Source organism: Xiphophorus couchianus, chromosome 10 (assembly GCF_001444195.1).
Source record: "Xiphophorus couchianus chromosome 10, X_couchianus-1.0, whole genome shotgun sequence".
In the NCBI taxonomy this organism is placed as follows: Eukaryota; Metazoa; Chordata; class Actinopteri; order Cyprinodontiformes; family Poeciliidae; genus Xiphophorus; species Xiphophorus couchianus.
The window spans coordinates 4,093,279-4,114,867 of record NC_040237.1 but is presented as its reverse complement, the minus strand read 5'-3'; the positions used below and the strand labels follow the sequence as shown (position 1 = coordinate 4,114,867).

The following is a 21,589-nucleotide window of genomic DNA, read 5'->3' as shown; positions in this document are numbered from 1 at the left end:
AAAATGATTGAAAATGACACAGATGAAAACATAACATTAATGCAAGTGCAGAGGCTAAGTAAAGGAACGTGATGAAAAGTTGGAACACAGACTTAATGCTGTTCCAGTAATATTAATCGAAGACAACTCAGAATTTCAGCATTTTTGCAATTTTCTGGAACTTGTTTCCAGATTAGAGGAGGGTAAAAACTGAGACTCCTTCTCCATGTTTGGTTCTGATTCTGATGCAGAGTAGACTTGAACTACGAGAGATGTGGTCTGGAAGATTGATACAAGGACGGCAGCAGATCATTGATTAATAAACTAACAACATAAAAGTCTTTTCAATCATAAAAATCCCAATAAAATTAATTGAAGAACGTAGTTGTAAAGAAGCAAAATGTGGATGAGGTCCACATTTTGCTTAGCAAAAAAAAGTATATTTGTACAATGAGATACTCCAAATAAACCAAATCTTCAATATTGTAATTTTAGTTAGCTAAATATTTTAAAAGTTACTGTAAATTTAAAGACTCACCATCTTAACATAATATATGGTTTCAACAAAGTTGTAAGGAAATATCAGTACTAGTGATATCACAAACAAAATACAGAAGCTAAAAAGATATTGCTGTTGAAAATAATCCCAAGTTTTTCTTTTGTAGTTTGAAACCAAGATAATACCCGACCCATGATACACACCCTGATAATCTGCTGCCATCATATTATTGTTCCTGATGAAAAGGGAGAAACAATACATAAACAAAAAGGGTTCTCCTGTCAAGCCCTAGAGCAATGGTTATATAAAAGCAGCAACTATCTTAGTTTATTAAATACACATAGGGCTTCAAAAAATGGTGTTACATGAATCATATTACAATTTTAGGGACTTTTTCTACCACAGTCAACATTTCAGAGTTGATATTTGAGAATGACCCAGAGTTCACCAGTAAACCTGTCCACATTCATTAATTTTTGGGGGGGTTTTTGCGACTCATACACATTTAAATGTTTTAGATACACCAATAGTAACAGGCTTTGGGTTTCCAAAGGAAAGGCCCATGTTTAGGCTGTGCAGTGGAGGAACCTGTCTGCCCAGTAATAAAGGTTACCTTAGCACATTTGCAGCCTTTGTGTCTACCAACAGGAAGATGCACATTACAGCATGTGCTCTCTTGAGCTGTGATGCGTTGTGGGATCCCTCAACGATCCCACAACGCATCACTGCACAGACATATTTTATCACATGGCAAATTAACAAAGCATGCATGCACATGAAAAAAATCTAGCTAGATGTGTAATTACACAATGAATACATTATTTAACACCTTACTGAGTTCTCCAGGCATGATACAATGGTTAAGGCTGAACTGAGCATCTAGCAGTGGAAATACTAAATCTTCTGGCCTGTAAAGATGCAATGAGGAAGACTGCTGAGCAAGGAACATGTACCAATGTGAATTATGCTGCTGAATACACCAAGAACATGAGATAAATCAAAGTCTATTTAGCTTACAGAATTCACAGATGCAGAGGTATTTTCGAAACATAAGAATTTACATTTCAAGGAGAAAGACCTTCATAAATAGTCATTGTGGAGTGAGAGAAAGAGAACTTTTAAAGACAGTGGGTCGCAGAATAGTGATGTGTTAATGATGTGAAAATGAGATTTCACATCATTAAAATCTTTCTGAATATCTGAGGAAAAAGGGAGTAATATACTAGAGATGCAGCGAGACAGTTGGCTGATTGCAATTGGATGATTTTATGCTTGACCTAAAACAATCGATGGTAGGTTTTGCAGTATGTCTTCCCCTTTTCCTTTCTGATTACTGTGAATAAAGTTGGAAAGGTGTAAATGAAGTAAGCTTTTATTATTTTTGGCTGCGTTTCATTTGTACAGAAACTGCTGTACCGCAACATTTGAGTTTTTACTGTATTTGTAGATTTCCACTGATATATAGCGAGAGAACTCTGTGACTAGACTATTTGTGAAAAATCTTTTCTTTTTTTACAATATTCAACATACTCACTTTGTCAAAACAGTGAAATTTCTATTATTACCACTAGATGAAAAAAATATATGTATTCTGGAAGTTGTGATTTATGGTACTTAGAAAGGAATCGTATTCAGCTTAAATGGGATCAGCGCAAAAATAAATATGGACCAAAAATCTGCCCAATGCGTCTCAGGGCATTTCTATTCCTGCTAACTGCTTATCGAGAATATTCAGTGATAAAGGTTTAAGTCCCACAAGCTAAGTGTTAAAGTATTATTTTGTTTAAATTAAAGCATAAACCATGGCATTTCTCATGTCGTTAACAAATGACATTTCTTTATGCAGTTCGACCAATTTTAGACCAGATAAAGTGCCCATAATGTCAAAGGCATTCATAGCTTCTGAATTTATTCATATTTGCATGTCAGACTATAAAGTTTGCTATGTATTGCAAATGTTTTGCTCAGGTCCCTCTTGAAAATGAGATCTAGATCTCAACGGGGTTTACCTGATTAAATAAAGGAATATAATAATAAAGTTCTCATCTGATGAGAGTACCTTCTCTTGCATATGTCGTGTCCCTTACAAAGCTTCCATTGGATTTTTTTTTAATTAAAATAAAATTAAGTTTGTGTAACGTGACAAAAAGTGGAAAAGTTCAAGTGTTATGGTTAATTTTGCAAGCCATTGTTGTGTGAAACACAGACCACTCATTTATTGCATTTAATCAGCCAACCACAGTTTATGTAACAATGCAACTCTGTGTTGCAGCAGAACAAATCCAGCTGATGTTCTCCATTCTTACACACATTTAATTCTTAGCTCATTCATTTGACTTTGACATTGGGGTAATTGATTTTGTCACACACACACAATTGAGCCAGTCATGTCACTTTATTGATTGTTTGAATCCATTTCTTTTAGGTCCATTAAGTCGCTTTCACAAAAAGGCTGGCTGGGGGTGCTTTTAGTGACATAACAAATGTGACACGCATAATAGTGTGTGTATAAATCACATGACGGCCCAAAGGGAAAGTTGTGCCCTTTATCAAGTTGTCAATAAGTCTGTTTTACTATTCCAAGAAGAGTTTCGAAATTGTTTTTGCGTTAATATTATTTTATGGAGCAGCTTGGCTCTTTCTGGTAATTAAACAATACATAAGCGTTATGAGTGTGGCTTACCAGTGGTGCCATCCAGCAGCAGGGAGTGCAGGTGAGGGTGAGTCGCCTCTAGAGCCGTGCAGAACTCCGCGAAGCAGTCCCGGTCCTTGCTCATCAGTATCTTCAGGAGAAGGTCCACTTTCTCAGAACCGGAGACGCAGTGGTGTCCCAGCTCCATCAGCTCTGACTGACTGAGGGCCCCACGGCGAGACAAAACGTCCACGACTCGGTCCGCGTCTGTTATGGACTCCACTAAGTTCTGGTAGCATTTCTCCAACAACTCTTTATGTTGAAGCTCCATCTTCCTTCCCCCCTCCTCCTGCTTGTCCCCGCTTCGAAGTCTCTCTCCGTGTTAGTCGACCTCACTTCGGGCAAGCTACTGAAGACTGTCCCGCTCGACCCACTCGGGACGGTTTTCAACCCGAAATGAAGGATACACAAGAAGAAGCCATATTTGTTGCCTGAGGCTGTTGACTGAGCAAAGATGACAACACATTTTTTTTCTCTCCCCACCCGACGCCCGACGCTCCGTCCTTCTCGAGAGAAAAATAAATAAACCTCTGCTACTTCAAGCTGGACTGTGACGTGCGCGAAGGGAAACTAAGCCAGAATTTGAGTTCTTTCAGCATTTTGGAAACTGTAAAAACTCTCTTACAGCCCTGTCTGTGACTACAAACTCCGCCATGTCTCACCCTACAAGTAACCGCATCGATTCTGCAACCAATCATATTTCTGAGTCATGGACATTTAAGGTAAATATGGGCGGAGCTTAGTTCTTAAGAACACCTGGCTCCCCGCCTCTGTTATCACAGATATTATAGTAAAAATAAATGTATCGGCAACGTTGTATGGATTAAGTATTTATTAACATTGTCATGCAAAAGTATTCACACCCTCAAACTTTTTTTCTTCTTTTTTTCTGTGACACCACACAACTCCAGTGTGATTTCTTAGACCGTGATAGACCGTCGCAAAACAAAGACCGTGATAGACCGTCCAATTGGTTAGTGGAAGAAAAAAGTAGTAACACCACACTGAACAAAATAGAGGCTTTGAATGACCGAAAACTAACACATCAAGGTGTTTAGTTTTCCGACATTGTCTCCACAGTAGTGTCAGCATCATGCTATGGGAATGCATTTCTTTAGCAGGGGCAGGATTGATGTCCGTGTGTTTTGGTCAAAGCTAAATCACATTGAGAATAAGGATTAGAGATGTGGACTTGGAATTTTGTCATAATATTTAGTGATATTTATTCGGATAATGATAAAAGGGTTAATATAGAAATAAGTATTTACCATTTCTATGTTTTTTTTTAGGCAACATGTTCAGCTCTGAATGCATGTCACTTTTAAAAACATACCCATTTTAAAATAGGCTTGGAAAATTTTAATCACTAATCTGTGCACACATTTAATTAGATTTTCAAATGTATTGATATTTGTTGATGTTCTCATGAAACCAACAGTGGAAATTCAAATTTTTTTAAAATCTTTGTCACGACAAACCAAATTTCTTATCATAATAAGAACACTTCCCCAATAACGATACAATAAATTACTATTTGTGCACCAAACTCTTGTGCAGTGTCCGTTCTCTATTGCATATAGAATTTTGCCTTCAAACTAAACTGTAAGTTTTGTCTCTCATCCAACCGGAGCAGTTTCACATATTTTTCTGTGTCACATAAATGATTGGAAACTTTGTGCAAGTTTTGTAAAGGCTAGACCTGTGAAATAAAATTTTCTCTCATGTCTGTCAGGTAAGCTATTTACTAATTAAGTAGCTTTTGAAGGCAACTGATTGGACTTGGTTTCATATAAGACAAGTAAGTAAGTAAGTAGAATGGAATACAAAACAATGTAAATGCATATTTGCGCAAAAGGCGTAATAATGATGAGCAGTAACCAGTTATAAATTATATTGAGTTATTGTACTGGTCTAGGGTGGGAGGTACATATTTGTAGATATTCATGCACCACTTTGTGTCGGTCTATCAATTGTGGTTGTAACTTGACAAAGAGCAGGGCCGGCCCAAGCCTCCATGGGGCCCTAAGCAAAATTTGGTTTTGGGGCCCTCTATTTCTGCTAACAATGTGGACCGGCTGGAATCAACAGTTAGAATATTAGATAATTCGCACACCTGCTATAAACCTACTGCATCTCTGATAGTGCTGTTTACATTATATCCTTTTCCTTTTTATACATTACCAAGGCAAATTAAAACAAACCTTTATTTTGGCTTTTTTTCTATTCTTCCTCTTTTCTTTCTCCCTGAAGGATAAGTGCTTTTTTGAGATATTGTTTTGCTTACTTATCTTCTTCTGGAGCTTTGGATATTTGGATGCGCACCACACATTGCACGACAGCTCAAATTACCGGCGAAGCGTGCATGACCTACCGCGGCCACCAGGGGGCTCCCAAGAGCATTTTATTTTCTTTTTGTCCATAAAATAAAGATTCCTACATACATCATCAAATATTTATTATTGTAAAAACAAATCATTTCATGATGAAATTGTGTGTTTTTGTTATTATAATGACATAGGCCCACTGAGGGGGCCCCTTGGTGGTGGTGGGGCCCTAAACAGCTGCTTAGTTTGCTTATTCCTTGGGCCGGCCCTGACAAAGAGCAAAAAAGCTCAATGGATATAAATACAATGAATTGTAAAGCATGTTGTTAGTTATTATAACTGTATTTTTAAGCAGCTTCACTGCATTGTATTTATGAGGATTAGGAGTCTCATCTGTAGCAAGCTGAAACATACAGGAACTGACTTTACAACTTAGCACAGTACACAGTGTGCCTGTACATTTAAGTTTAAACACTTTCAACAATGTTATGTAACATCTCAAATAATTTCCTCTGCCTGCTGGTGAAATCCATTTGGTTCTCACCAAGCGAGCTAGTTGCCGTATGTAGGAATTACAGTCCCTGAAGCATCAAATCAGCATGAGGGGTTGCAGTAAAAACATTAATGAACACATTTTGTGATTTTTTTTCCTGCCTGTAGTTAATTTGCTATCCTCTTTTGTGTGTGCAGTCATTTTATTGTTTAAAATTTGACAAGGCTGCATGCTCTTTGTTATTGTTGCACAGAATACTAGAGGAAATATGTTAAGCTTCCGGACAGCGATATCTGCTGCCACATCTCATTATGCGTTTGTTGTCCATCTAATCCTGGGGGTTTGTAATTTGCTTGTATGCACTCATGAAGTTTAAAGCAGGATTAGGCCCCTGGCAACCAAATGTCACTTAGTTGTACAGTCCCCATTGGACAGCTGGAGAAAATCCACTGCAAATCAACAATTCAGCCAATATTTACTGATTGTCAAAACTGCAGTGATTACATGAGTGACTAGCAACAAGAACTTAAAAAGGACATATATGAGTTGAAGTTTTCATCTATTTCATGACTCGTGTGTCTATGAATAACATGTAGCATAAAGCAGACAAATATTCTTTGTCTGCTTTATACATATACGGCACCTTCCAAGATTATTGACACTTTTTTAAAGATGTGTACAGTCTTAAACTAAATGTGCCCATTATTATAGAAGCAAAATCATTTTATGTCCTAGTATCACAAGTATGTCATAATGATGTATTTCCACATACACAGACAGTAAAGTTGTGGTATTGGTATACATTAATGCATACAACCTGTTAAAGGCTAATGCAACTACAATGCTGTTGGGATTTCACATGCCAATCATTCATTTACTGCACATGAGTCCGGTACGTGGGCTGCAAAACTGCAAACAAGACACCTTTGAATAAAGTCATTTAAGATCGCAGAAAAGCCCATTGGGTGCCTTATGACCCCTCTGGAAAACCTTGCCACAGCACACAGAATAAACAGAGCAGAAACATCTTCAAGAACCAAACCCATCATCTCCTCTTTGACGTGCTGGAGATGCTACAGTCTGCCAGAGTAGAAACAACAACTCCAGTTTTAGAAATAGTTTTAACCAACCGTCATCTACACAATCGACAAACTTTGAAAAGTTTGTTGTGAGGACTTTTCACTCCTCACTTTGATATGTATTTGTGCATTTTATTGCATCAAGTATAATTATAGTCCATAGTTTAAACATATTAGCATTCTGCTTTTTTGTGTTTGTGTACTTTGTTTTGTTTATGTTGTGTAATAGAGATGATTCTGACAACTGGGACCCTAATTGGTCAGGTGAAACTAAAACTATTCTGCAACACAACAAACGCTTAATATGTTGAAAAGCACCTCAAGATGAAGTTCTGTCATATTAAAAAAGTGGTTATGCAAAGTACTAAAAGCAGAGCAAGTAATAAAATGGAAATCTTTCCTCGGTAAGTAAAGGTTCTCAAAATAATGGTGGATTTAACAATATTTTTATTGTAAGACTAGTTTAGTCATGCAATAAAATGTCAAGATATTTGAGGATTTTTTGTCACACCAATAAGTGTCTTAGGAGCTATATCTGTTTGCATGTAGCCAAGCTGTGCGTCTTTTGATCACATCCACGTTAATATTTAAAGAATGTTTTATAGAAATCAGGATCAGGCAGGAGTGCAGTCTCCTAAAATAAAAACCTCATGAAAGCCCCTCCTTTGATTTCCTTTTGACCTATATTTCAGGAGGTATCAGTGCAGACAGCCCTAGCTGAATGGAGAATACACATATAAAACGTAAAATATTTATGCTTCTTTGTCGTCAGGCTGGTGGGTTCTTTTCATTTATGTGAGTAATGGTGAAGTTAGAAAAGAGAGGCCATTTGTCTCAACAATACTTTCCCTCTGAGGCTGCACTTTAACGCAAGTGAACAAGACAGAAAGAAGACTTTAGGACAGCCACATCTCCTATTTATAGCCTTTAGAAGAGCTCTGTGTTGCATATCACGTAAAGCACAAAGTGGACCTGAACATCATTTTACTTAGTAATTTTACAGTAAAGGAAATTGTTTACTTTAGCCACATACAAGGCAACTTTGAACACAAAGTGATGTTTGAGATGAACAGAGAAGGAAGCTTGCAAAACAGTCACTGTGTAGAAAATTTTGAAAATCCAATGATTCACACAAAATAGCAAACAATCAATATGTGCTAAAGCTACATTTATTGACATAAAAATGTGGAGTTCCACAAGAATTGCATTTTAATTTCTACGTTAATGACATTTGTGGAATATCTGGTAAGCCACATTTATTGGGAGTAGATTACACAAATATGTTTTGTTCTAGAAGAGTCTTAAAAATTGTAGCAGAAAATGTGGTAGGTGGAATGGTTGTTTTTTATGATTACTCTTAATCTAACGGCTTCATTAGCAGGGGAGAAGGTCAATCAAACTGCTGTTGTAGCTGACTTTCCTCCTACTAAGAAAGCAGAAAAATAAGTTGGTTTGGAGAAAATTAAGAGGCTTTTTGACTCGACGTATAGCAGAGTTTTTTCTCTGGAGATTGTTTTTTGGGAACCAATGGGCCGAAAACCTTTGCATTCAAATTTTAGAAAGGGGGAGATATTGACAGGTCTATTGATAAGGGTAAGCCTTTAACAGGCTGATAATCCTCTGAGCATCCAATTATCTTTTAAACAGTCACAGAGTACATAAAATTAATACATAAAGTGTGCAAAAGAACAGAACAGTGTTTTGCATTCATTGGAAATTTTGTATTTGCCACATTTTCTCCATAGCCAAGTTATTGTATATTTGGGACAGCAGCACAGATAAATCTTTTTTTCTTTTACAATAAAAGAGCATTACATCTTACATAACACATGATCAAGAGAAGAACATGTTTCTTTAATGTATAGGAGCTTTTTGTACAATGACAATAATTATGGAAACAATTTTTTTAGAACTGTATAAACACAAACTGATTTAATTTGGGCATTTCAGGTTTTACACAGTAAAATATATAAATATTTTTAATTTTCAATTAATAAATTCTATACACACAAAAAACTAGTGGCATATTATGGTCATAAGAGATTTGTGAAGCTGTATTATTAAAAAAGTTACATTACTGTTCCTTTGAAATATTTGAAATGCATGTACATTGTGTTCTTTTTCCTTTTCCATATTCCATTATCATAGTATATTTTTAACAACCTTGTTTTAAATTTTTGTGGAGAGTACTGATTTATGTCTTTTGAAATAAAAATCAAAAAATAAAACTGAATGAATTTTCAGTTCTGGTGTTACAAGCAGTTCCAGAAAAAACGCCACCGAACAACATGAACCTAAACTAAAAAGTGAATCAGGGCCCTCTACTGGCAGTAAAGCATAAATCCCAACAAAGACTCAATGAAGGCAAAGTAAACAGTTTTTATTTATTAAACAAAACAATTATATTTTGGCTGTTACATCCTAATGTTATGTGTGGCTGACATGCTTTACATGCAAACAACTCACAGAGCAACACGCTCAGAATTGTATAACATGATCTGTAAGTCTTTGGCTTATTGGCACTTAGTATAACATTGCCATAAAAATTAAGCAGCTACAGGAAAACATTTAAAGCTAATTTTCAAAGGCTTGCAAGCAGAGGAAAAAAAAAGTGAAACTAAAAGAGAGGATTTTTGCTTTTTTTTAAATTTCATACATTCAAAAGTTAGTGTAAGCATAATTATGGCTTCCTAAACATGAATCTTATCATGTGACTTCTGCTTATGGGAGTTTTGTTAAAAATGTTTTTTTGATAAGACTCATATGACATTCCTGGAGTTTTAATACCTTCATTGCCACAGCAAAACTGTGAGCTATAATCTAAATATTTTATTTACTAAATAAATTGCATAGTCACTGTCCATGCTTATGCTCCTTGTTTTCTTAAAGATGATTTTCTTTAAAGAAAGCTCCAAACTACAGCAGACTTTAAATTCAAAGGATTACAATGTAAAATTGATATATTATTATGTGGGACAGACAATTTTACTACAGAATATATAGGTTAAACTTAAATGATGTAGGAAATGTGGCACAAATCACACAAGAATCTATTTCTTTAAAACCTGATTTGTCACCCAATAGTATATTAAAAATCATCTTAAGTATATATGAAAATATATAATCAATATTGATTGGCTAAAGGCATTTGCGGCATGCATCAGACGTGATATATGTCCTACGTATATCGTTTCAGTGTGGACGTATATATTGTCCCCGTGGTCATTCTGTTTAGTCGTTTCCGCCACACAGCTTCAACAGCAGTTTCTTGTAATCCCCTGAAGTATCACTCTGAGAAACACACAAAAACAAAAATATATTACACGAGCAAATACAATACCCTCCAAACTCATTGTGGCTTTACATTTAAACAAAATCTTTATTGAAGTAGCAATTGCGCAGGGAAACGTTTAGATTACTTTTTATTTATAGTTTTAAAGTCAAAGTATCTTTAGGATTATAATAAGTAATCCATTTCTAAAAAAAATTTTGTTTTTTATTTGGAACATGAATTTGTTCCGAAAGAACTACTGGGACTTTAACTTTAATTGCGTGCTTTTCAGCAGCAAACACTCCAGGTGAGTTTGGTACAAAACAAAATATGTAGGAAAACACCTTATGTCTGATTCTTTAGTCTAGTGAAGAATCTGTGATGCGGTGGATGTTTTTCTCTCATTTTTAGAGACGATGGAGCCTTAAACTCTTCTAAATATCAGTTGGTTTTAAATAAAAGTTACATTTATGTTACCCAGGATTGCATTGAACTCATTTACCTTGAACTCCTGAATATAAACCAGTACATGTTAAAAATAAGATGGACTCTCACAAAAACACTGAAAATCTGTTACTGTGGGGACGGTCGAGAAGGTGATAACCCAGAATATATGGAAAATCAATGGAGACACAGTTCACCTGCATTGAACCATGAAAATCCACTTTCTTCCATGGCCATCTGGCTTTATATGCCTAACTTCTTTTTTAAAAAACCCTGAAATGTGAGCTGAAGAGAACAAAGCAAAAGAGGACACAGGAAAAAAAAAAATCTCTCTACTTCTTTCAAAGAGGAATTGTCAAAGATTTTTCTCTGTATGTTCCAACCTTACAAAATGTTAAAGGAGAAAACAAAGTGTTGTCCTATTGGCAAAATACACAAACTATTAAAGGCAGTAGAGCCAGTAGTTATGTTTTTGTAAAAAAAAAAAAAAAAGAAAACAATTTAAATTAAATGCAGTTTTAAAAAGTGTTCACAATAAGTGCCCCTACAATTAAGATATATTCATTTTTAGGCTTTTTACACCTCTTTACCAATAAATGCAGAGAGTGCCTTAGGTGAAACTTGGACTTTAACAAAATGAACATGATGAGTGGAGCTTACAGAGATGGAATTGTACAGTGACTTCCCGTAGGCCTTCAGAAACTCCTGTCTGATATCCAGCATGTCCACCTCAGAGCGGGACACCATGACACGGATGAGGGTCCTGTCCTTGGTCCCTGCTCCCTGTTAGCAAATCATTCCATTACACTTTTCCATCCTTTAATACACATTATGGGATGGCAACAGCTTTTCACTATTATAAAGAAATGAAAAGATAATGGAAAGGTGTACCTTCATGGCCTTCTGGAGCCGTTCAGCAAAGTAGGCTGGAGTATTCTTGATGCATTTGACTAAAATAAACAGAGACCAGTATGTAACGTGTTGCTTTTTCTGTGATAGAAATTATAGAATTTATCCTTCTCTTATTTTTTCAAAGTCTCTAGTAGTCAAAAATGATAAAGTCTGTTAATCCACCTTTCTTGTGATGTTGTGTGCTTTTATTCATGTAGTTTAATGACAAACTTCAAGAAATGTTATGATAAATGTTATGCTTTTGTCATATTATGTTTACTGTCAAACTCATGTAAAGCACAGTGCCTTGTAAAAATATTCACAACTATTCAATTCTTCCACATTTTGTTACAATCAAGCTTCAAGGTATATTATTGGTATTATATGTGGTAGATCAACACAAAGTAGTGCAAAATGATTTAAGAAGGGGATTCAAAAATGAAAAAAGAAGGAATGGCATTAGTGAGAGAAGTAGAACAGGAGAAGGGAAAAAAAGAAAAAGATGGTCATAAGTAAGAACACAACATCTAAACAATGCAAAAAAAAAAAATACAATGGTTAAAGTGAATGTACATATATTGTCAATAATTCTACTTTCTTTTTTTTTAATTATCCAGACCGGTAAAGTACTGAAATAAGTTGCATAGGAACCCTAAACATGGAAAACTGCAGAAACATGAAGGCTATTTGGTCAGATGAGACAAAAAATTAACCTAATAGACTACATGCAAACACTGCATGGGAGAGAAACCCAACACTTAACACAACAGTCCCAAACACTGTGGTGTTGCTGTACTTTGTGTTGATGAAGCACACAATATCCTAAAGGTATACAATCATATTTGTGATTGTAATGTGATAAAAGGTAAAAATAAAATCAAGATGAATGAATAATTTTGCAAGACGCTGTCAAATCCTGCGATTGTATATTAATAGTAGAATTTAGACAGCCTAGTCATCTTGATTATGAATTATTAAGCTGCCTGACTGGTTTTACACTGCCTCTTAAGACATAACAATGGTTGAAACTAAAAGTGAACACACCAATAGCCACCATCCCAGACTCCAGATTTCCAGACATTTCCCTGCATATACTCTTTTCAACATCTCTCCCAGTCATCTGCTGGTACTCCTGGAAAACTGGCAGCAAAAAAAGAGAAAGAAAAGTAAACAGCATGGTTACAATCATACTATATGCAAAAAAGAAAGAAAGAAAACAAGCAAATGACACACCTGCACGCAGGTGGGGCTTGCTGCGAGCACACAGGATTGCATTGAACTGTGACTCATCAGTACCCACTTTATTTTCACCAGCTGCATACAATTTCTAAGAAATGAGAAAACGTGATGATCTTGTTTTTAAGTTCTTCCTAAACTCATTTTCAACTATGAACCAGCTTGAAAGCCATACCTGAGCGTCCTGTTTTGCCAATGAGATGTCAACAGTCTCCCTTTCATCACGATTTCCCTGATTTGAATAAAACAAAACGACATCAGCGAGGCAGAGTACATACGAAACTACAAGCAGGGGTAGTGCTTCAACCAAATAACTTGCTCTGATTGAGCATGAGCTATTTTTTTTTTTTTTAAATGAACACAAATTTAAGTCTCAAGAAGTGCAAAGATGTTGGTAACATATCCTAAGAGTTGCAGCTGTAATTGCAGTGAAATGTGGCTACACAAAGACTTAGGAGAGTTGAATATAAATGCACATAACACTTTAGATTTTAGGAGTAAAAAACATTTTGGAAATTATTAATAATTTTTCTCTACTTTCCAATTATGTACAACTTCGTAGTGCAACATTCTAGAAAAAATACAGTTTTGTTTTGGTGTTCATGTGGTTGTAACATGACAAAAATGAATAAACGGTAAATGGCCTGTACTCGTAGAGGGCTTCATCAAGTCCCCAAAAGCGTCTCACACCACACCTAGTCATTCACACACACATATTCACACTACAAGCACAACTCTTGCAGTTGCATGGTTTTTTCACACACACATATTCACACTACAAGCACAACTCTTGCAGTTGCATGATTTTTTCTCCCCCCCCCCCGCCTCTCTCACGTTTTTATCATTGTGATCAGCTGTCAGAGTGGGATCTACAAACTCTACCTGACTTTATGGTCTCTGAGTATCTCGAGGGTAAAAACATACTTCATGCCTCATATTATGTAACCCTAATCTCAGATTTAGCCGCCCAATAGCTTGCAATGCTTAAAATCAAGACAAATCTACCTGACAAAGAGACACAAGGAGTCTGCGGAAGTGACCAGAGGTGTCGCTGGTAATGGCGTCCTCCAATTTCTTTCCGTATTCTGAAAGGAAAGTACATTTTTTAGGGGAAAAACGTTGATTCAATATTTGGTTTCAACTCACATGTAGGCCCCTTAGATAGAGAAGAGATTTTCTTAATACAAGTCATGGCATTGTGTCAATGCCCACATTGAAAATCATAAATATTTATGAACATTTTAAATGTATAACAAAACATGCAAAGATTTATTTAAAAAATATATAATGTTGTAATTGTCTAACAGACTAACTTATGAAAATAACACGTGCAATATTGCTGATTTGAGCCTCAGTTTTCCTCTTTGGCTAAAAACAACAAAGGCACTAAGCTGTGTTGCTGAACTAGAAAGCTGTTTTTGTTGCAAACACCTAATAAATGTCAGGACTGACTCACCGGCTTTGTAGACTTTGTTAATCTCTTGAATCTCTGCATTGGAACGTGACGATAAAATCTCAATCAGACATGCTTCATCAGTTCCAGCACCCTTAAAATACAACAAATTAAAAATGTTTAGTAAGGCATTCAACATATTTCTCCAATGACAATGTGGGTACTAAAGTAAAAAAGGAACCGAAACAATTTTTTTTCACGATCAAATTTTCCTTTCAGTTACAAACTTCACAGTTTGTAGCTGTGGTATTTTATGCTCAAGTATGTAGAGGACAAACTGGCCAATTTTCCTAATCCTTTTCATCCATGTATGAAAAGGATTTACGGTAAGTACTATTTACATTTCATTTTGTTTTTCTTTGTCTTAGAAAGTACTTCTGACCCAATGCTTCTATACTTAGTTGTATCATTTTTCTCAATTAAAACAACAAACTGCTGCTGCTATACACACTTTCTTTAACACCATTTCTTTTCAATTGGCCTCATAATCAACTGAATAAGAAAGTACTTCAATTTAAATTAAATTAAACTGCATGTATTTGGATCAGATAAAGTTTTCTCAAAAGTGGATCATATATATTATGTGAAACACCATATAACTTGGAAACATTTATCTTGAGATCATGCATTAACTTGAATCAAATGCAATCAAACCAATCCATTCCAACCTGTATAGCCTCCTTCAGCTCAGAGGCATCAAACTGCGTAGGGGTCTTCAACATGGCAAGAACCAGGTCTTCAAAGTCTCTGGTAAGTTCAGACTTAAGATCACGGACTAAATCCTAGAAGGCAATAAAACAAAAACAGAACAGAATGAAAATGTAAACACAAAAGCACAGAAAGGAAAATTAAAAAAAAAAATATATATATATAGCAAATCAACCTTTCCATATGTAGTCTTGTAGGCTGGAACCAACGCAACTCTCTGCTTGTTGGAGCGATTTCCCAGGAGCTCAATAATGGCATTTTCATCAGTTCCTGTTTCAAAGTTTTTGTATTTAAAATCCATTCAAATGTTTTGAACTGTGACTGAGAAGTGGACCAATAGTGAATGGACGAAAGTATCTCATGGATTTATTTTCACGGGGTGACTCACCAATACCCTTCATTGCTTTCCGAAGAACTTCAACGTCTTTCAGTGGATCAGCTCCAGGGAAATCTTTGATGGAACCCCTGTATCCTTTCTATAAATGCATATCGGCACATAAAGTACAAAACACAGGTGTATTCACTTGGCTGTATGAAGTTTAAGAGGAATTATTGAATAAGCACAAGTATAACCTACAGGAATTGCTGGCACCTGAGGGTTGGTTGGAACGCCACCCCCATATCCAGGCATCGAGGGGCCACCAGCAGGGGCTCCAGGATAATTTGGCATTGGCTGGCTTGGGGCAGGGCCCCCTGGATACCCCTGCGGAGCCCCTCCGGGCTGCAAAAAAGTTTAAGGGCTATGAGGACTTAAACTAAGATAAAATAATCTTAGAAAACAGATGAAGGTTAGTTAGACTTTATCTGTTCATTTTATTTAAGACAGTCCACTTCAGAGATGCAGAAATAAGGATTCAATTACCGCGCCATAGCCACCTGGTGCTGCACCCCAGCCTCCCCCTGCAAAGTAAACAGCGGAACAGTCAACATGTAACCGAACTCTCCTTTTAAACATAATGTACATTTTTCTCGTGGCCTCACCTGCTGGAGGCATGGAGGGATAACCTCCCTGACCCGGTTGTGCAGGGTAGCCACCAGCCTGAGGAAAGCCTCCGGCTGGAGCAGGGTACCCTCCAGCTTGGGGAAATCCCCCTGCTGCTGGCGGGTATCCAGCCTGAGGAGGGTATCCGCCGCCCTGTGGGGGGTAGCTTCCTCCTCCTGGAGGATAGGCACCAGGTGCCGGAGGATAGCCGCCCCCTGCCGGAGGGTAGGCGCCTGGTTGGGGTGGATATGCCCCTGGCTGAGGTGGGTAGCCCCCTCCCTGTGGTGGGTATCCGCCAGATTGTGGAGGGTATCCTGGGTAACTCATCTTCAGAATCTGGAAGTATAATGTACACTTAAGGAACATTGTCTAACCAAGTATAATTTCCGAGGTCCTAATGTAAAATTGCTTAACAACCCTTAGTTTTAAATTGAGATTCTCAAAGAAAAATATTATCACTTTTCATCACATGTTGATATAGTCCCAATATCCAAACCACAAACATCAAAAAGTTAAAAAAAACAAACAAAAAAAAAATCTTTAGTTCCACACTCACATGCAAATGCATCCACTGCAAGACCTGTTCGAATTGAACAATCATTGACGTGGCTTTGTAACTTCCCATTACTGCAAATAGGACTGCTAAGGAAGTTAGGTGATAAGCTATAAGGTAGACGGTCATATCTTAGTAGATTTGATGTTGTGCAGTGCTTTGTAAGATAATCACAACTTCTAATCATGTTTTATAATCCAACCCTGCTTTTGATTTCTCCAAAACTTTAACCTTGAATTTTATGGTGTATCCCTTCATCTTTACAATCCTGTTTGTTCATTAATGCGCACTAACAAACTCATGAGGTCTTCACTAAGCAGCTGTATTTACACTGAGATTAAATTACAAACAGGTGAACGCTATCTAATTAGACGACTTGACAGGTGGCACCGAATTTTAATTTGGGGTATGAGAGTGAGAGGCTTAATACTAATACAGGAAACAACATTTTTATATAATTTCAAAACCAACACGTAACATTTTTCCTCTACTTCAAAAGTGTGCAAAATGATGGATTTTATTGAAATGTCACATCATAGATCATCATTTCTGAAAATCCCCCAAAACAAATCCATCTTAGTTTTTTACTTGAAATAAAATGAACAAAAGTCAAGTCAGTTCATACAAAGTAACTTAAATTGTGGTCAAACAATGTTGAAGTTTCTGCCAATAAATAAAAGAAAATATTTAAAATCAAACTTCCCTTATTCTGAACCTAAAACACTAAGCTTCTTTGTAAAGATCAGAAATTCCTAGAATATGTTGAACACACCCAGCTGCTTTCCAGCATTATGTTCGACTCATAACAGCCGTGAAGCTTTCACGTGCTGTCGTAATTGTCAAATCTTTTTTCCAGGCGGGATTTACAACTACCCTAAAACTAATAGGCTATTTGCCAAAAGGATGTGAGAAGAAATATATAACAATGTTTTATTTTTTGTAAGATATGCTTTGTGTATCCAGCATATAAACTTTAAGGATGACTTAAGTTAGACTTAGACGTTTATTTCACTTTTGTGAAGGACAATAATACGAAGCTCACTCAAACACAGCAACATTTCTAACTTGAAAGCATCATAGGCCTGACTTTCCAACACCGGAGCTAGCTAAAATTGCGAGATTTTTACAGCAAAATCGCATTAATACCCAAGTATTCGCATAAGCGCATTTAACGAAGATAATAAAGCGACATTTTGCTCAAACTTTGTTATTTTAAGTGTTAAAGCACTTGGAGGAAATTGGACGCAGAGTTCATTCTTTGTTACCACCATTTTTAAGAAAACTATCATCTTTGTGCCTTTAGCAACCGACCTTAATAATACGGAAAACGCGTGATAGGAGGCTTGCTAGGTACAGTGTAAAAACAAAAACAACGCTGCGACCATTTTCATCGAAAAAAAAGACAAGCTTTTGCTGCAGCTTCTGCGCAGAATCAGTTTTATTTGGTCAAGGCTAATCTACTACATTCCAGTCTCGGAAACAAAAAGTCTCAAAACTGTTGAATCTTCTTTTTCTAGACAAACTAGAATCGTACAAATACAAATCCCTTCTTGATTTTAGGTTGTGGAATTACAGAAACACTTACTCACAGATAGGGCGCCGTCAGATCCAGGAAGAGAAACGCGAGGGAGAGGAGACTAGAGGAGTTAACATAGGTGGGTGGGTCCCTCTGCAGGCTCCGTTTCCGTCCCCTTTTAAACAACCTTTACTCCCAACGAGGCTGCTGGTGACTCAGAGAGCTGCAACCACATTCTCCGCAATAAACAAGACATCAACTGTCATTTTTTCCATTCCCACCTAATAAGATTGCAGTGACCCTAAAATAAAGTCCAGGGATAGGTTTCCATCGCTACGTCACTGGCTTTCCCCCCCCTAAAATGTAATAAAATGACAAAATGCATCCTGTCTGAAGGATTGTGGAACCTGGAGTGGTTTGAACTTAAGAACAAACACACTATATATATATATATAGATTTATATATCTCGAAATAGATTAAAGAGAAAGCTATATTAAGCTAAATTTAAATTGAATTAGATTCCCTAGCCACTTTACCTGCAGCTGTTGAATATTTTGCAAACACAAAATAGAATCAGCCAGCCAGGATCTGGAGGATTTGAAAAGGACACCTGAACTTCAAACCAAGCAACAGAATAGGAGGAGAAAAGAAAATCTATTTACCATACCATACCATACCAACTTTATTTATAAAGCACTTTAAAACAACCACAGCTGATACAAAGTGCTGTACATCAAAACACAACATAACAATAAAAAAGCATAAAATAAAAACTTACAGTTTAAAAACAAAAACATACAATTTAAAACTAGATCTTCAAAAGTGTACAATTTTCAACTAGAGTTGAAAGCCAAATAAAATAGATGGGTTTTAAGACGAGCTTTAAAAGTGGACAGTGAACATTGAACATTGCGTATTGTTGTTGGTGCCAGACAGGCTGGTAGTATTTCAGAAACTGCTGATCTCCTGGAATGCAAAAATGCATTGTTGATGTCAGAGGTTAGTATAGAATGGGCTGATTGATTCAGGATGACAGAAACATGACAGTTGCTCAGTTAAAAAAGAAAAGAAAAACACTTGTTGCATTCAAGGTACGCAGAATAGCATATCTGAATAAATGACATGTCGAACCATGAAGCAGACAGTAGACAGCGCTGGGTACCATTCTTGTCAGGTCAGAACCAGAAACAGAGGTTACAATGCACACAGGTTCACTAAAACAGAACAATAACAGATTGGAAAAAGGCTGTCAGATCCAGTAACTCTTGATTTTAGCTGCAACCTTCAAACTCTAGGGTCAGAATTTGGCATAAACAACATTCTGTTAATCAGATGCATTGGTTAGCAGCATCTGGCTACTACTTTTCCTCTTCAATGTGATGGAAGTAACTACTTATTTTTTCTCTCCACTACACCAATCACATTTACTTTATTTTACCTATTAAGTGTCTGATTAGAAATACAAATATTGCTTATTACAGGACATAATTTTTTCTATTTGGAGCAAAATGTTCAGTGCATCCACAGGAAGTGCTTTGGCTTGCCACATCACAGTCAGCTGTCCACTTTTGCTTTCACGTTTGCTCTGACATTCGTGTTAAACTCAGCCTGTGGAAACCTCTTTGTGGGGAACTTTCACCACATCGCTCATAGCTAAAGAGAAAAATAATGAAAAAAAACTAACGTTGTTGACTGTAACACTCAGTTTCTTGAAAGACTAGGAAGGTAAATTAAATCTAAGTAGTTGGTTAACAAATTGCTAAGTTTCTACGTTCCAAAGAAGGCAAGCTATTATTTTGTAACACAAGTTTTTTGTTTTATTTTTGTTGGGACATGTTATCTAATTAAGGAGATTACTCACGTGAACTGCAAAAATATTTATTTGGTATTTTGTTTAAAATTTTGAAGTTAGAGATCAGGATTATTATTATTGTATTTTAAGGCGGTATTATTGTACACAATGTCCTCACAGGCTAAGTTGGAGGAGTTCCTTCTGTGTCTCTCTGATGAGGACGAGCAGCTGTTCAACATTAAGAAAGAACTCATTTTGTTTGACTCCATCCATTTCTAACACCCTTGTCTGGTCGGGAGGGGTGCTGGTGCCTATCTCCAGCTAACGTTCCGGGTGAGAGGCGAGGTCACCCTGGACAGGTCACCAGTCTGTCACAGGGCAACACAGAAACAGACACAGGACAAACAACCATGCGTGTGTGCACCCCTCCCCCCCCCCCACACACACACACTATTTTGTTTGACTTCTTTGTTTAAATTCGAAGGTAGATACTACTCCCATTAGTTAAATATTTAACCTGATCAGAGGTGCTGAAGAGCGACCAAAGAAGTGATGAAATACTTGATGTAGGAATAGAAATTAAATCAATTAAAAAAAATTTATTACATGAAGAATACAAATCCTGAATTAACATACTATTAACATAACTTAGTAGTATTAATAAGAAAAGTGAAAGAAACACAGCTATAAAATAAGCTGAAAAAGAGTCAAAGATCATACTAAAAGTAGAATAACTCTCACGTAAATATAAGTTTGGGGTGCTATGTGATCAGCCAACACAAAGTAGTGCTTTATTGTGAATGAACGGAAAACTACAGATTTAAAATGTTTAGTGTTGTATGGTGGACCCATGTGCAGAGATATTTGCAATGTGAGCAGAGTCTTTAAGAATGAACAAAGAAAGCTTACAACAAATGACTGCTGAGATCATGGAGAAAGAACCAGGAACCAGACAAAGTAACAGATGAGCATAGAAAGTTGACAGAGAAATCAGCTAATAACCAGGCTTAAAAACTCTGAGGAAGGAACAGAAATGACAGGGGCGCCAGAGGAACTAATCAGAGTGAAGAGGAAACAGCTGAGGCAGTGGATGATGATGTATGGTCACTGAAAAGTATCAGTGTATATGCACTATGCACTAATATGCATAGTGTTGTATAACATCATGCAATGTTATGTGACCGGCCAACACAAAAAGCATGCATTTATCCCTATTTGATCTTCTTAGTTGCATCCAACTGCCATCAGCTGTGCCTTCATCAGCAAGTAAAGTCCACTTATATATTTTAAATCATCATATAAATACAGCTATACTATGAATGCTTCAGAGATTTGTTAGACAATGAACAAACAGCATCAATAAGACCACTGACAGGACAGGACAACTATTTGTTGTGCTAAAGCAAGAAAGCTGTCAGACATGGTCGGAAGATGAATAAAGCTAAATACAGGACAACCCTGGAAGATAACCTGTTAGATCCTGCAAAGTGTATGTGTAGGATCTCCACACACACAAGCTTATATATATATATATATATATATATATATATATATATATATATATATATATATATATATATATATATGATATTAAATGCTATATATATATATATTAATATTATTTCACAGAATGTGAATTAATGACGTATTTCACTTTGTGTGGCGTAAATGTTGAT

General features: G+C 36.5%; 2 protein-coding genes across 6 annotated transcripts in view; both read right to left on the bottom strand.

The window, feature by feature from the left end:
* LOC114151844 (disks large homolog 5-like) overlaps positions 1-4,643 on the bottom strand; it is a 32,107-nt gene extending 27,464 nt beyond the window's left edge. For 3 of the 5 annotated variants that reach the window (XM_028029295.1, XM_028029296.1, XM_028029297.1), the window contains exon 1: positions 3,162-4,643. In XM_028029295.1, coding sequence (XP_027885096.1) covers positions 3,162-3,441 — 280 coding nt within the window. In that variant the 5' untranslated portion in view covers positions 3,442-4,643. The remainder of the gene's footprint in view (positions 1-3,161) is intronic. The other 2 variants (XM_028029298.1, XM_028029299.1) reach the window with 1 other exon arrangement.
* A 4,784-nt stretch (positions 4,644-9,427) lies between these two features.
* Positions 9,428-18,295, bottom strand: LOC114151847 (annexin A11-like). Its single transcript, XM_028029315.1, has 15 exons — positions 18,190-18,295; positions 16,051-16,387; positions 15,932-15,969; positions 15,647-15,790; positions 15,458-15,545; positions 15,245-15,339; positions 15,030-15,143; positions 14,365-14,455; positions 13,914-13,993; positions 13,084-13,140; positions 12,906-12,999; positions 12,717-12,812; positions 11,673-11,731; positions 11,442-11,564; positions 9,428-10,357 (listed from the first exon to the last, which is right to left on the bottom strand). Exons 2-15 carry the CDS (start codon positions 16,376-16,378, stop codon positions 10,298-10,300), a joined length of 1,467 nt encoding a protein of 488 aa, XP_027885116.1. The 5' UTR covers positions 16,379-16,387; positions 18,190-18,295; the 3' UTR covers positions 9,428-10,297.
* Positions 18,296-21,589: the final 3,294 nt, after the last annotated feature.

Coding starts and splice junctions, on each gene's coding strand:
- LOC114151847 (XM_028029315.1), bottom strand. CDS start 16,378: ATGAGTTACCCAGGATACCCTCCACAATCTGGCGGATACCCACCACAG. Junction 15,546..15,646: donor CTCAGGTGCCAGCAATTCCT/GTAGGTTATACT, acceptor ATGCATTTATAG/AAAGGATACAGGGGTTCCAT. Junction 13,994..14,364: donor TAACAAAGTCTACAAAGCCG/GTGAGTCAGTCC, acceptor CTTTCCTTTCAG/AATACGGAAAGAAATTGGAG.